General features: G+C 44.8%; 1 protein-coding gene across 3 annotated transcripts in view; it reads right to left on the bottom strand.

The window, feature by feature from the left end:
* The window catches only part of ITGB4 (integrin subunit beta 4), a 71593-nt gene that overhangs the window by 21218 nt on the left and 35218 nt on the right, over window positions 1–15157 (bottom strand). For all 3 annotated transcript variants that reach the window (XM_044453765.1, XM_044453764.1, XM_044453762.1), the window contains 12 exons: window positions 12561–12664; window positions 10922–11011; window positions 10306–10438; window positions 8401–8523; window positions 7777–7883; window positions 6164–6197; window positions 4761–4946; window positions 4506–4609; window positions 3742–3800; window positions 3119–3142; window positions 1921–2069; window positions 1389–1568 (listed from right to left, as the gene is read on the bottom strand). In XM_044453765.1, the coding sequence (XP_044309700.1) occupies window positions 1389–1568; window positions 1921–2069; window positions 3119–3142; window positions 3742–3800; window positions 4506–4609; window positions 4761–4946; window positions 6164–6197; window positions 7777–7883; window positions 8401–8523; window positions 10306–10438; window positions 10922–11011; window positions 12561–12664 (1293 nt within the window). The remainder of the gene's footprint in view (window positions 1–1388; window positions 1569–1920; window positions 2070–3118; window positions 3143–3741; window positions 3801–4505; window positions 4610–4760; window positions 4947–6163; window positions 6198–7776; window positions 7884–8400; window positions 8524–10305; window positions 10439–10921; window positions 11012–12560; window positions 12665–15157) is intronic.

Here is a 15157-nt window from a genome sequence, read left to right as displayed (position 1 = left end):
GCATGAAGAAAACTGCACTGGCTGCCCCTCTAGGGTCAGAGAAACAGAACCGGAGAGGAGGAAACAGGTGTTCCACTGGGTTGGAAAAGGAAAAGGCCAAAAAGGTCAAGGGATTCTTTATGCTGAGCCTCCTCCCTGCTCTCAGTCAGAAGAAAGGTCTGTCTGGGGGGTGTGGAGGAAAAGAGCACCTCTGCTGCTGCTCCTGCTCTGCTGTGAAGCCAGCAAGGCACATGGAGCTGCGAAGTTTGGGGGCTTCTGAGGAGCAGGGGCAGGGTCCAAAGTTCATGCCCAATGCACCTTTTGCAATGCCAACAAGCCATCCACCCCTAAAAGGAGCACGAGAGGTGGGACGCCAGCAGCCTCTGAGGCTGGACTGGGCTGGGGTAAAAGGAAGCAGAAGAGAGTGGGTGCACTGCCGCTTCTGCACCAAAGCCGTTCCATGCTTGAGTTCATGCAATGCCCCCCTCCCCGCCCGCCCCTGTGGCAGGGAATGTTCACTTAAAAGGAAACCACCAGGTTAAGGACATGACATAAGACTCTTCACGTGGCTCCTTTTCATGGTAACTCTCATTATGTTTACTTGCAAATACAAGTGCTACATTGGTGCAACTTGCTCTCACTCCACTGCACCAGGGAGATCACCACCAGGATGGCTCCATAGCAGCTCAGAGACCCTGAGGCAAGCAGGTTGTAGCACATGACTCTCTACAGCAGGAGCGCTGAGCCTCTTTCAGCCTGGGGAGTGAATTCCAGAAGCTTTGGAGGGCCACATTCCAATGGTGAGAGTGGCTGCGAGCAAAAGGGGCAGGGCCAAAATTACAAAATAAACAAACAACGCCCTGCCTGCAGCATAGTGTAGCTTAAAGCTCTTCCTGCCAGTAATTAAACCTTGAGAGAGGCATTTCAAACCTTTTAGAACGGGGGAAAGAACAGCACAAAACTGGGATTTATATATATATAAAATGACTGGTGGTGGAGGAAAGAGGTGATGCCGGAAGAGGAGCGTGTGGGCAGCTGCAGGAATCCTGCAAGGCCAGGCTGGGAAGGGGAACCCAGGCGGACTGGTTTGAGACCCTAGCTGTGAGGTTCTGCACCCCTGGCTCTAGGATAATCCATGCCGTTCTTGACACATGTGAATGAAACATGGCTGAAATCCACAATAAACCCCATGTTAACCTGCAACACAGAGACAGGGATACTGTAGCTCTTTATATCACTTTACAGAAATTAATTTAGTGGTCCAAGGAGTCATCAGACTGCCTGTTGCCTAGACAGAGACCCCCGTGGAGAAAGCTGCCTGTGTTGACTGTGTTATCACCCATCAAAACAAGCAAGAAGTTTATGCTAATCACCGCCCTTGTGCACTGTCACACCACTCACATTTTTACCTTGCTCTTTTATTATGGTGATGTTGACCAGCCGGCGTTTAATCTCTGCAGTTCCCACAGGGACATCCGTGGCCTCCACTTGCAGCTGCTTTTCGTCGTCATCCTCCTCCCTGATGAATAGGGGAACCCGGACATCCACCAGCTCCACTCCTTCCTGAAACTCCACCATGCCTTGGGCATCTAGCATTGACGTGGATGAGGGCAACAGAAGCAAGAAGAGAACTTTTTAGAGGGAAGGGGAGCTTTGGCTTTCATTAGTGGCCTTGTCCTCTGTGAATTAGCAAACCTGTGCCTGCCTAGACCATATCACTTCTGATTATAGGTAGAGTCTCACAATAAAAAACCAAGCTGTGAATGAAGAGGTGAAGGGAAAATGCTTTTCTTCACAGCAAGTTCATTTTCTATATGGAGAGATTGTTTTGTATGAGAAAGCATTCCACACCCCCCATCCCCGCTACCACCTTCTGAAGTGGTACAGGCCAGACACAGGTTTATCTCCTCAGGGAGAAGTAAAAAAAAATGCAGCACCTACCTTGGTCAGAGATTACAGTGTAATAACCAGGTGACACTTTCAGGTCACTGAAGGCCTCTTGTGAGACGTGCTTCTCTGTTATTTTCACAATCTCATTCTTAGCTGAACGTGAGGCAGGGAGCACTGTGTCCACAATGGTGTGGTTCTGCCTGGAGGAAAGCAGAAGAAGGAGGATCACGTCTCTGCTTAGGGCACCAGCCACATTTTTGCGCATCACTGTCACTTATTTATTTATTTTATTTTTCATTTTATATCCTGCCTTTTTCCTACAAAGGGCTCAAGGCAGCTTACATCATTCTCCTCCTCCATCTTATCCCCACAACAACAACCCTGTGAGGTAGGTTGGGCTGAGAGTCTGTGACTGGCCCAAAGTCACCCAGTTGGCTCCATGGCCGAGTGGGGACTCGAACACGGATCGCCTGAGTCCCAGTCCCATGCTCTTAACCACTACGCCACACTGGCTCTCCCACTGGCTCTCACTGGGTGTCATGCAGCACCCAGAAGGAATGTGGTGCTTGTCCTGAAAGAAGTTTCCCACCCACTGGGTCAGGCCGTTAGGAAAATAAATTCACTGCACACCTGTGGACACATGTGATTTTCAAACGCTGGTCTGTACACCAGAGCCAGCCTACAGGTCACTTCATGTCTACAGGTCACTTGCTCCGGTAAGGTAGCAAGAACTCTGCGCTGCTTCATGCCAGAAGAAAATCATGTTTGCAACCTATCTGCAAAGTGACTGCCACTATGCTATTGGAAGGGCAATGTAGATCCACCACAAGTACCAGCCAATTGCAGTTCCCAGGCACATGCATTTTGGCAGTCACGTGTCTCCTTTTCTAATGTCCCTGCATTAATCAAAGTGGAAGGTGGAAGCAAGCAAGCTGCAAAGACATGGGAGGGAATATCTGGGCAGCAATTCTGCTCACACAGTACTCTGCAGGAAGCTATCAGCACGGCTTGGGAAAGACTAACATCAATGTACTTCCTTTCTCATGTACGGCAGGAAGAGGTGAAATGGCAAGCAAGGAGAGTCTCCTCGGAGCAATTGTTATAGTGCAGAGAACAGATGAGCCAGTGGTAAAGTTGTAAAACAACTGCACAATTTCTGAATAGAAGGTGAAAACTTTCACCAAAGAAGCATAATGATGGAAAGCAGTCATATATCCACACCTGAATAGAAATAAAACTCTGTGCTTACCTTTTTCCAGCATTTGGTTGTAACCTAAGGGGAAAACAGATGAAATATACAACATAAATACATGAGGAGCACTGAAGAGCAACAGCTCTGAGTGTCCCTACACACTGAGATTCAGTGGGTGCCACTCATGCGCAGGCCACTCATAGAATGTCCTCTCTTGGAATGGTCTGCCTGGTTGCCTACTTTTCAACTTCAGGCAAAGACCTTTTTGTTCACCTAAACCTTTTAAGAGTATGTTTAACCTCTGCTTGTTTTTCAAATGCTATGCTTATGCTTTTAAAACAATATTTTAATTCTATTGTTTTTGATGTGCAGGCTGCCATGAGAGCATCAACTTTAGGGTGAATCATAAATTGAATAAATAAAATTTAAAAAGTGTATCCTTCGAGGAAGCTTTGAAAACTGGCTAGATGTGACTTCTACAATCTTAAATTCCTTATATTTTTCCTTATAGCAGATTTTTTGTCACCTGTAAGAGGAAGTGACTTTTAAATACAAAGATGCCCTCTAATTTTCATCACGTAAGTCATTCACTTTCATCCATTTTCCTCTTTTAGAAAACGTGTGGATGAAGTTTCGCAACCTCTTGCTGCATGCCTCCCATTCCTTCCCAAGTCACTCACCTGAATTTTGTCTGCTGGAATTTGTGAGCACCTGGGACAGTTCTGTAAATCTCATTCAGCTGTGAAAAACAAGTGAGAGGGAAAGGGAGTCAGCAATTCAGAATTTCCAAAGGAAATTCCCCAACATGCATGAAGCTGGTGGATAAGCTTCCCCTCACCTTTCAAACCAAAGTTTGTATTAAAGGCTTTAGGTCTCCAAATTTGCTCCCTTGCAGGGTTAGTGTTCAGCAGCTGTGACCATAAGTTGTACCTTAAATATACCAGTTAAGTATATTTATAGACCACCCAATAGCTGAAGCTCTCTGAGCAGTTCACAAAATAAAACCTAAAACCATGCAATATAAAGCCTTAATAAAACACTGGGAAATATCCAACCATGCACAGCTGATAATGCATTGTATTGGCAGAAACCAATCCTTGCACAATGTTGCACTTGCCAGCACGCTGAGTTTCCTGAGAAACCCATTGTGGTAGTCAGTGCTATTAACCTTGCACAAAATTGGTTTCCACCAGCATCATGTCAACAGTTCCAGTGGGAGCACATTGTTGGATCCTTCCCAATCTAAACAGCCAAAATGTTTAAAATGCAACAAAAGCAAAGCAAAGCAAAAGCCAGCAGCAGTGCAGGATCTAAAAAACATTTACACCATTAAAAAAAACCTGAACTCAAATCCAGGAAAACAAAACTAGCACTGGCATTGATGTGCTTTCCCCACAACCTTCAAAAACAACCACAACCAGCAGTGTTACTCCCTGCTCCTTACATTCTCCTCCACATCCTTCTGCAGCTGCTCATGTTCACGGCTCTCTGGTTTTGCTAGGTTTTGAGTGAAGAGCCGGGCCAGCCTGAGAGATATTCCATATGGGACTGAAAACAAAGAAAGGCATTCATCAGACTTGCCCTCTCCATTGACTGTCAGGAAGAGACATTTCCAGTGAACTATGCTGGACATGAAAGCATGGAAGAAACTGAAGTGGCTACGTTTCATCCTGCCCACTCTTGTAAAACTGACACTCACCCACGTCCTTGGGATTGAGAGCGAAGGAAGAGAAATCTTGCTTGTGCACATTGTTTTTGATCTTCCAGTGAACTACGTCCCTGCCTTTCAAATTGCCGCTGCGTACCATGGGAGTATCCAGGTGGTCCGAGGTCATGAGACTTTGCCTGAGCAGATAGTGGTCTTCCTTGAAACCAACAGTACGGCCTTCAGAAAAGAAAGTGGAATTAGAATTTACACTCCAAGGGATTGGTTCCAACTTTATTTTTTTTCCATACCACAGACAGAAAAATGGAACAGCATGAATGGACTGCTAAAACACCTGTTTAGTTCCCCCAAGCAGAGTATCCTGGCATTTTTGCTAGGAGGCAGCCACTTCTGCTTGGAACATGGAATCCCTGGTAATAGATGACTGCTAACAAGCCCTAGTATTGTAAATTTTTGCTATTCTTCTGCTAGCCTCTTGTGACTTACAGTCGTCTAAACATTCAGGATGCTTACATAATCCCTTATTTATGGGTCTTATGTCCCCACCACATATCTCAAGGTTAATATTTAGTATTCTAAAATATATGTGTTAAAAACACGAATGTAATACAGAGTACATGACCCAGAGAATTCCTTACTGACCATGGTTCCCTACAGTTTACATTCATATGGGGATATCCTCCTGTCAGATGTGTACAGAGCCACTCAGTCTGGGTGCTTGACTTTTAGAGAACTGATGGAGAATACAACCCAGAAGGTTGTATTCCCTAGCCAACTATCCATTAGCCAACTTGACTATCCACTAGCCAACTTCCATCATGCAACATGACTGAGAAGTAAGAAATCTGCCTTCCTACAAGATGAGTTTAGGTGGAACTTCCCAAAAATACATACTTCAAGGGAAGTAAAAAATTGTACTTCACTGTTTCATACAGAATCTGCCACTTATATTTTCTTGTGTGAAAGAGATCCCACGGGTGTTTAACATCTCTATTGTGTCCCAGAGTGGTATTGTCAAGGTCTGGCAAGAATAGCCCTGGATCCACAGTTTGTTTTACAGAACAGACCTAAAAATTCTGCTCCGGCCCTGACTGTCTAATTCATGTTGAAAGGCCAAATAAGTCAGTGTAATGCATTGCTCTGATGGCATAATATCCCAAATTGACATCTCCAAAAAAAAAAAAAAAAAAAAAAAACCTTGAGTAGTCAGGTTTGGAACATCCTTGCCTGCCTTAAAACCATGGGAGCCTGTTGCCGGGCAGGTCTCAGGGTGACAGCACGGGGGAGAGGAACCATCGGCCTGCACTGATTGGGGCACCTCTCATACTCAGTATAGCACCTTTCAGCATCTCAGCTTTGTATTAGCCTGCCAACAAAATCCTGATGCAAAGCAAACCACTCTAATGCTACTATCGCCCATCCCGGAAGAGATGTACCTCGTGCACAGCAGGGGAGCAGGGCCAGGCAAGCCTACGTGACAAACGGAGAATAAACATAGTTACTGGAAAACCCATTACAGCATGAAGATGCAAAGAGCCTGAGCCCCACCAGGTGAAACTACAACAAAGGATTTGGCAAAGAATATATGCATGGTGGAAATAATCTAGATTTATTTAATTACTGATAGAATAGATCCGTCCTGTAAACCCAAGCAGCAGTAGTTCAGCAGCTTTTCAGATATACCGGGGGTGCCAAAAAATGTATACACATTTTACGAGATGTTATCCATGTGTTACTTTTTGAAGTTGAATTGAATTACGGTAGCAATGTGTAGTGTGGAGATTGCTCAAAAGATGGCGGTACTTTGGGAAGAAATTGAAACGGCATGTGCAGCGATACAAGTGGACATTTTGGTCAGCGTTGCTCAAGCAGCAATTCACCATAATCGGAAGTGTCTGGACACTGATGGCAACCACTCTGAGCACCTCTTGTAATTGCAGAAGTCAAATGTGACTTGTATTCATCTTTTGTTATTAGTATATATTGAGTATTACAATTTTAATACAGTTTTTTTTCCTTTCTTGAAATGTGTATACACTTTTTTGCCATTCTCTGTATTTAAGAGAATAAACACATGTTCACCAGTAGACAGCATCGCAGAAGCCAGGTTTTTGTTTTTATTGTGCTTAGCCTGTGGCCTCTAAGCAAAAAAAATTATATTTCGTGTGCCTTAGCAAACCTGAATACTACAGAGACAAAATGATTTGAGGAGCCAGGGCTGTTCTGTGGGATACACAGAATATAGCAGCAGTATCAGAGACAGCAGCAGGACACCTGTGGCAAGGGTGAGGAAAGGCAGACGGAGGAACTAGGTAACACAAGGGAAAACAGACGGAATAAAATATACAATATTTCCAGACAGATAATTTACCCATCAACTTCTAGAGCAGAACTGAACCCTGCCTTACAAATGCAGACCATCCAATCTGCAGCAAGTTCCAGGCACTTTGGATTTACTGGAGAGGCTGAGCTCTGACCTGGAACTTGGCACCTTTCAAGAGCTCTGGCTTCCTGGTGGCCCCTCTGGTATTTCAGGCCAGAAGAGATGGGTGAACACAGGGTCCTGAACAGCTGTGAGGTGGTTCCTCAAGGGTCTACAGCTGCCTGCTTGGCTATTGTAGGCTACTAATCCTTCTGGGGATAGTGAAACATCCCCAGCGCTCCTCTAAGCTCACAAAGGTGCATGTAAATATAACACCACTTCCTCCAGGTCAGTATCTCAGTCTGTATTGGAGGAGCACTGAGGAGCAGAGGCAGCTGGTGAGAATGGTGATGAAAGGGTAGACTTGGTGAAGAAGGAGATGCACTGACAGGGTCCTCTCCAAGAGCCTAGAGAGCTGGCAGTGGATGGAGCCATGGCAATACAGCATGGCAAGGTTCCACATGAAGCACCTGGGAGAAACCACTTCAAAATCTTTAGGTGGTACAGAAAATAACTGGACAATCCAGCCCCACACCATACTCCAGCCTTGGCTAGATCCAGCCCATGCCATCAACTACTCTCCTAGTATTCATCTTACTTACCACAGGGTGGAAACGCGGAGCTTACCTTGCAACAAGCACAGAACTTCCAGCACAGCAGCAGCAGCAACCCCAGGAGAAGCATCAGTAAAATGAGTAAGGGGATAAGCCAAAGGAAGCTTCCTGGTGGACACTCTATAATGACAACAAATGCAAAACCTTGGTAGTTAAGCAGTGGGCAACAGGAATCCAATGGAACCTGTGCAGGGAAAAGTATGGGGGTGAGAGGCAAAGGTGAGGGAGTGGACTGTAGCTCAGTTCTAGAGCGGCAGCTTTGCAGGTCAAAGTTCCAGGCCCAATCCCTGCCATCTCCAGTTAGGGCTGGGAGGGATGCCTGCCTGAAACCCTGCAGAGCCACTGCCAGTCAGTGTTGCCAGTGCTGAGCTATATGGACCAAGACTTTGACTTAAGTCTACTTCCTGAGAGGCAGAACTTGGTCACTTCCCAGTCTGATTCAGTTCATGGAGTCTAGGAATACAAGGAATAGAGCCAGTCAAGCCTTTGGCTCCTAGGCTGAGCAACTGCATGACTACAGTTTGGATGTGTGTGTGAGAGGGGACCTGGCTGTAAGGAACAGCAGCTCCTGCACCTACCAAGAGCTCTCTTGCTCTAGTCTTGCAGGTCTCATCCTTTCTAGGAAATAACTGATTACCTTTCTTCCTTTGCACAACAATGGTGCCATTACGCTGTTGGTCGACATCCTCTTTCTTGGTATAGCGGTAAACACAATCATCCTCCTCATCTTGGAAAGAACAAATTGTATTTATGTCGCTCTCTGTAGAGATAAAGAAAGGAGATATAATGTGACCAGTGCAACTTCCAGAATCAAGGCCTTATTGGCATCAACACAGAAAAGGACTATCTAGGTGACTCAGGATGGAGAACCCATGAGCTGTTCTAGAGTTGCTATCCATGGTGGACTGTTGTGTCATCTTAACCCAGACAATGCAACTCATGGGTGAGCCGTAAGTGTGTGTTGCTTGGTGAGAGTGGCAAAATCTTTTTCTGCTCTTAACAAGTGGCTCCTGGGTGAGCCCTACTGCCAGCAGCCATTTGCAAAATGTCCCAGCAGCACTTGGGCTGCTCTCTGAAGTCTTCCTCTGCCTCTGGCAGCATGGAGCAGCCATCCTTACTGCCAGCTTGAGAGTAGAGCTTCCAAGGTCTACTCTCCAGTCCCCGGAAAGGATAGCTGGGGTCCACTTCTTGCTGTGGGGGGGGGGCACAAACCCTCAGCATCGAGGTGTGGACATCCTTGCCTGCGGCCCAAGAACGGACCTCTCAAGCTGCAGGTGCAGAGCCCTGGTGTGGGACTCCCTTGTGCTTGGGGCGGTGCCTTGGAGCAAACGGAGCGGTGGGTGGGAGGTGGGGATCCATTCTGCGGTGCTGCCCCACAGCAGTGCAGAGTAGATCAAGCACCTAGCCTTCTGCTCCAGAGGTCAACTCCCCGATCCTCCCCCATCTTCTCCCTCACTCTCCAGGGCACAAGCCCTATTTGTGCTATGGGGACAAGGAACAAAAGAACAAAAGAAAAGCCATGCTGGATCAGACCAGTGGTCCATCCAATACAGCACTCCACTCACAACACAGCAAAACAGCTGCCCACAGGATCCTTCAAGCAGGGTGAGAGCAAGACCTTTTCCTGCCCAGGCTCCTCAGCAACCAGTGAATGCAAGCATGCTGCCTCTGGTGAAGGAGGTAGCACATAGCCAGAAAGGCTAGTAGTCTTTGATAGCCTCCTCCTCCATTAATTTGCCCAATTTAGAAGAAGCCATCCAAATTGGTGGCCATCACTACTTCCTGTGGCAGTGAATTCCATCGTTTTAACTGTTTTGTGTGAAGTACTTCCTTTCTGTCCTAAATCTCCCACTTGGACTAACCCCAGGTTCTAATATTATGAGGGAGGGAGGGAAATGTCCCCCTTCCTACTTTCTTCATGTCATGCATAATTTTAAACACCCTTACTTTTTTTAAAACAATCCCAGTTGTTTTAACCATTCCTTACAGAGGACTTGCTCCAAATCCTTGTACATGTTACTTGCCTTAATAATTCATCAATACCCTTTTTCAGATATTAAGGCAACCAGAAATTTACCTAATATTCTAAGTGCAGTTGCACCAAACAGTTGTATAAGGGGAGAACAATTTTTACAGTTCTGTTTTCAATCCTTTCCTAATTTCTTCATCATCCTTCAGTGGGCTTATTTTAAGGATGCCTAGATTTGAATCTGACCCAAGGTATAATGCATACATGCAGGCAAGAAATGCAGGTATCTTCACACTGTGAAGGGAAGCATGGGCATGACCCTGAATGGTCATTCAGACCAATTCCAAACATGAAACAGTAGGATTGCACTATGTAAAATGGCAGGTTGTGCACTTCACAGGGCTTTAGTATTGGTGCACAAACAAGAAAAAGCAGGAATATCCCTGGTAAATAGGGACTGTGCAGTCTGTGCTGCTGACATTGAAATACATTTTACACATGCCCTGTATGGGAGAACTATTCTCTGTTTCAACTCTTTGGACATCAAGGAGGACGAACAGGAAGCCACAGGACCTTGATTCAGTTCATCTACCAGCTGGATCCTGAAAGGGCAGTCTGAACATTTCTTTCCCTTCTTCTCGCCAGTCCCCCAAGCCTGGCACTGAACACAGGTTTGGAAATCTTCTTTACACACATGCAGAGCCATCTGTTCACCAGAGAGACAGGGCATCAGTCCATCGTAGAACATTGGACAAAGAGCAAAAGACAAACAGATAAGCAACACTTGCCTTCTGGCTAAGTGTTTGAGATATGTAGTACCTTTAACACATCAGTGCTGCACCAGAGACACACTGAAGGGTCAGTATGGTTTTGACACATTTAGAAAGATTTAAGAGCACAAAGAATAATTGGTGAATGAATTGGCTCTAAGTTCTTGTAGTGAGACATAGGAATTTAGGAAGCAGCACTGACTATCAAGCCCTTTATTGTTGACACCAGTTGGCAGCAGCTCATCTGAACTCAGGCAAGATTCTTTCCTAGTCCTACAGGAGTAGCTGAGGATTGGACCCGGGGAACCCTCTGCATGCAGACATGTGCACTGTCCCACCGAACTATAGCTCTTCCCCTACACACGAGGGACACGAACTATTAGATCACAGGTGGCTACCAGCTTGGTCTAATAGCTTACCGACTCTTCGCACATGAGTCCGGTGTAGGGGGTAGGGTTTTCACAGATGCATCTGCCACATTCGCATCTACCACGCCCATTACAGATCACCTGCAAAAGACAGACCAGTGTTGAACTTCCTTTGCATTGCATATATTTGCATGCATGTGGACATAACAAATCCTTACCTGAATTCAACTGTGGATATTTTTCCTTAATCAAGGGAAAGAGCTCCTGGGCAATTAGAAAATTGATACTACTTAGATGGTAACCTATGAATTGCTCAAGGCAATGGAGTCACTAAGTCTGACTAAGAAAACAAGGGATACCTTGTAATGCAAGCTGCCCAGAGAGCCTCATGGCTATATGATGTGGCATAAAAATGCAACAAGCAAAAAAATAAATAAATACCATCCAATGAAAAATGAAGTTGCATGTTGTGGCTTTCATCTCCAATTCATCAGCAGTTGAAACAACTAAATTACGGAAGATTTCTTCACATAGTGTCACATCAAACATGCAAGAACAGCACAACATCTATACATTTTTGCATAAACCAGGGAACAAAGTTCTGCCATACTCTCAGCCTTCACAATGTGAAGGCCAGGAACACATAATCAGTCTATGATATATCTATGCAGTACCTGTGCACCAAGCAATCCAGAATCTAGTTCTCTTTTCAGAACCCCCAAATACTGCCCCCATTTCATTTCTTTTTTCATAAAAAGGAAACTACACTCAGGCAGAGGGAAAAGTATTTCCATTGCTCCTCCATCAACCATGTTCCTACAACAACAGATTTGTGTTTGAAAATAGCTATACATTGACCCCATCTGATAAAGGGGTTTGGAACAGCTGTGTATTTCATGGCTATTCAAACTGGGTGTACACACCCATGCCTGTCCTGCAGCTGCCTGCTTAGCAGGGCACCACAGTTCTCAGAGGGGATGGCAGAAGCAGCAGATCAGCACACATAGTTTTGCACAGCACATGTTGGAGGCCAAGCAGATATCCTGAACATCTATTGAACAACCCAAGACAAAGAAGGTTGGCAAGTAATAAGTGAGAAGAGTTCTCCAAAGAGGATGGGACATTGCCTCTGGTATAGGCCACAGTAGCTAAGCTTTCTTCCTGACTCTTCCGCAGAGCTGAGCAAGAAAATGACGGGTGCCACCATATTGTAGATTCCCTCCCTCCCTCCCTCCCTCTGAGAATATGAAGATGTTTTAAGTTTGTCAGTAAGACCACTGGCTTGTCTCACTCCTTATTGTCCGCTCTGAGTAACAGTTGTGCTACCAAGAAGGTGAGCAATTTGTGGCCCTCTAGAGCTTTGACCTACAGCTCCTCTCATCCTTAGCAAGCATAGACAATGGTGAGGGATCATGGGAGTTGTAGGTCAAAACACTTGGAAGGCCACAAGTTGCCCAGCCCTTCTGTACAATCTCTTAGGTAGGAGGTCTTTGTCAGACCTACTGCCTGAGAGCCTTTAACAAGTGATGCCAGGGGTTGAACTTGTGACCTTCCAAATGCAAAGCATGGAACTCCTGAAGCTACCAGGATTCCATTTTAAACCAGTTCTCCCCCTGAATACAAAGGAAACATTTCCTATTCCCATTCCAACCTATATCTATAGCTCTCTAAGGAGAGGAAATATACTTACCTCATTGCTGGTAAGGCAGGTTATATTGCTCGTGGGGCACTCGCAGCCAGGGCCTTCCCAGCCACTTTCACATGCGCACTGGCCCATGTAGCAGCGACCCCGGTCTGCAGAGAGGAAGGGAATGATAATGGGGTTTCTAAGAGCTGCATTCTATGCTGGAGTGGCTGATGCCGCCTTGGATTCGTATGATCTTTGATGAAATGCCATGGTCCCCTTGGTTTACATACATTTGCCTATGTTGTGGGAGGATGTATCTTAAATGATATTGTGATTCATAAGAGGAGAGCAATACAGTGTCTTACAATAAATATAGCCACCCCATATGAGTGCTAAAGACAGTGGAGGAAAATCCTTTATATATGTCAGTAACAATATGCGCGGTATGAAATTGGAGAGGCCACTTGGACATTTAGAGGGAACATGGTTTTTTGGTCAGTTATCAGGACAGTATTGTTATGAAACAGCCACTCAGTGGTGTGCAGGAAAAGTTGGTGTTGTGAAGCATTCCAGGGACCCTTTATGAGGCGGCAATGCAAACAAGCTCAGATATTTTATACAGTTATGTGTATTTTATATTGTTATTTATGTATTTTAATTTATTTATTTGTAAGCCGCCCCGAGGCTTCGGCGAATGGGGCAGCCTAGAAATTTTCTAAATAAATAAATAAAATATTTTGGGTGACTGTAGGAAAGACAGCTGACAAAGGAAATATGCAACTAGCGTATCTCCTTCTTGACTGATTTGTTGATGCATCTCCTGCATTTGCCGGACAAAGACTATGGTGCTAAATCTATTGGATGAGGCAGAACAACAACAAGGCAAAGGAAAGGCCAGCCATCTGAGAGAGAATGGGCCTAGTTTACATGCAGCACTAGCTCATGATTTATTTCAGCCATGGTTTGTTGCCCTATTCAGGGTTTTCTCTGGTGGGTGATCAAATAAACCATGGTTGGTTGTTTCCTTGCTCCTTTTTCCACTTCTTTCCTGTATCCTCAATGTTTTGGCAGCACTTGCATGTAAAGAGATTATTTTTTGCCACTCTTGCCTGTTGCATCTACAGCCTGCTGAAGCAACACAAGAACATCCCACAATTCTGGGTTCACACACAACAACCCGTGCTTTAAACAACCCGCAGCTTCCTATCCATGGGTTCTCCACGGTTAACAACCCCCTGGTTAACTAATAATTCCAAGTTTGCACTTAACAATGCACAATTTAACAAACAGTGCTTAATTAAATCACACTTTGTCATTACATGTGAACTAGGTCAATGGGTTAACTCCTTTTCCCAAAGAAAGGAGAGGGGGGATTCATTTTTCTCAAGCAGCTAAAAGCTCAGGAAAAAGTGCAAGGTATGTACCACCTTGAGAACAAAGGGGGGGGGAATGGTGAAAAGACTTGCTGCAAATGGGACTATAAATCACATTGCTCCCTTTTTATACGCCAAAACCATTTATGCCTTTACTTTTTTCTTGACAGCTTGCTTTTTGGCAGTTGAAAGCAAATGGAAAAATAGCTTATCTGGAGCCTCCTTGGGACAACATTCAGGTTTGATACCTGCTGCACTTTAGTAACTCATAGCCCTCGGGACATTGCTGCAGTTGAGGTTTTAAATTCCCACATTCATGCAACTGTGAATGTCCTACAATTGCACAAGTGTGGTTAAAAAATAGCTATGGGGGAGGACCAAGTGGGGACAGAGGTGGCAAACACTTCACAATGAGCCCACAAGAAGCCAACAACCAACCCATCATGGCTGATTGCCAGAGTGAGTTGGAATGACTTGCAAATGTGCCTGGTGACATACTACTGCAAGAAATTCAAAGGATCGGGCAACTAAGCATAATCTCTAGGGAGCTGCTACAGCTCAGGTCAGTGCCAGTCCAATCTTGACTGCAGCCAGAAACAGCACAGAATTCATTAAAATGCAAGATTTTGCCCACTGTGTCACTATGCTAATATCTGTGGCTGCAAGCTGGCCTAAGTGGACTCCAGCTCTGGAAAAAAAAGAAATGCTGGAAGAGAGCACCCTCTGCAAAACTGTATGTTTCACTTCACTTGCATGTGTACATGGACATGATAACCTCTGAAGGTTGCTAGAGAGGCAACCTTTATGATCTTTAAAGCTTTTCTTGGTTTAAAGTTGCATTTGTAGGCCTAGAGATTCAATTCAAAGCAAAAGGATCTGAGGAAACAGTGATAACTGGTGAAAAATCTCAAGTTATACATGTTATAACTGAGGCAGCCATTGGGAAGGCCTGTCAACACAAGAGTGCTGGAATCTCTTGTCCATTTATGCCTTGTGAAGAGAAGCTTTATTTATTTTTATTATTTATTGTATTTATTTATTTATAACATTTTTATTCCGCACCCATCGCAGAAGCCTCGGGGCAGCTTACAAAGAGAATAAACAAACATATAATAGAATAACATTAAAAGCTTTTGTATACTGTCCTATTATACAAGATCTCAGGATGGTTTACAATATTTAAAAACAATTAAAACAACAAAACAATAAATCACAAAACAGAGTGACTAAACTTAAAAGCTGTTATATTTTAAAATACTGTTTAAATAAAAAGGTTTTGGCCTGGTG

The sequence above is a fragment of the Varanus komodoensis genome, unplaced genomic scaffold, assembly GCF_004798865.1.
Source record: "Varanus komodoensis strain SLA01 unplaced genomic scaffold, ASM479886v1 scaffold7_1, whole genome shotgun sequence".
NCBI classification, from domain to species: domain Eukaryota; kingdom Metazoa; phylum Chordata; class Lepidosauria; order Squamata; family Varanidae; genus Varanus; species Varanus komodoensis.
This window is presented reverse-complemented; position numbering and strand designations above follow the sequence as displayed.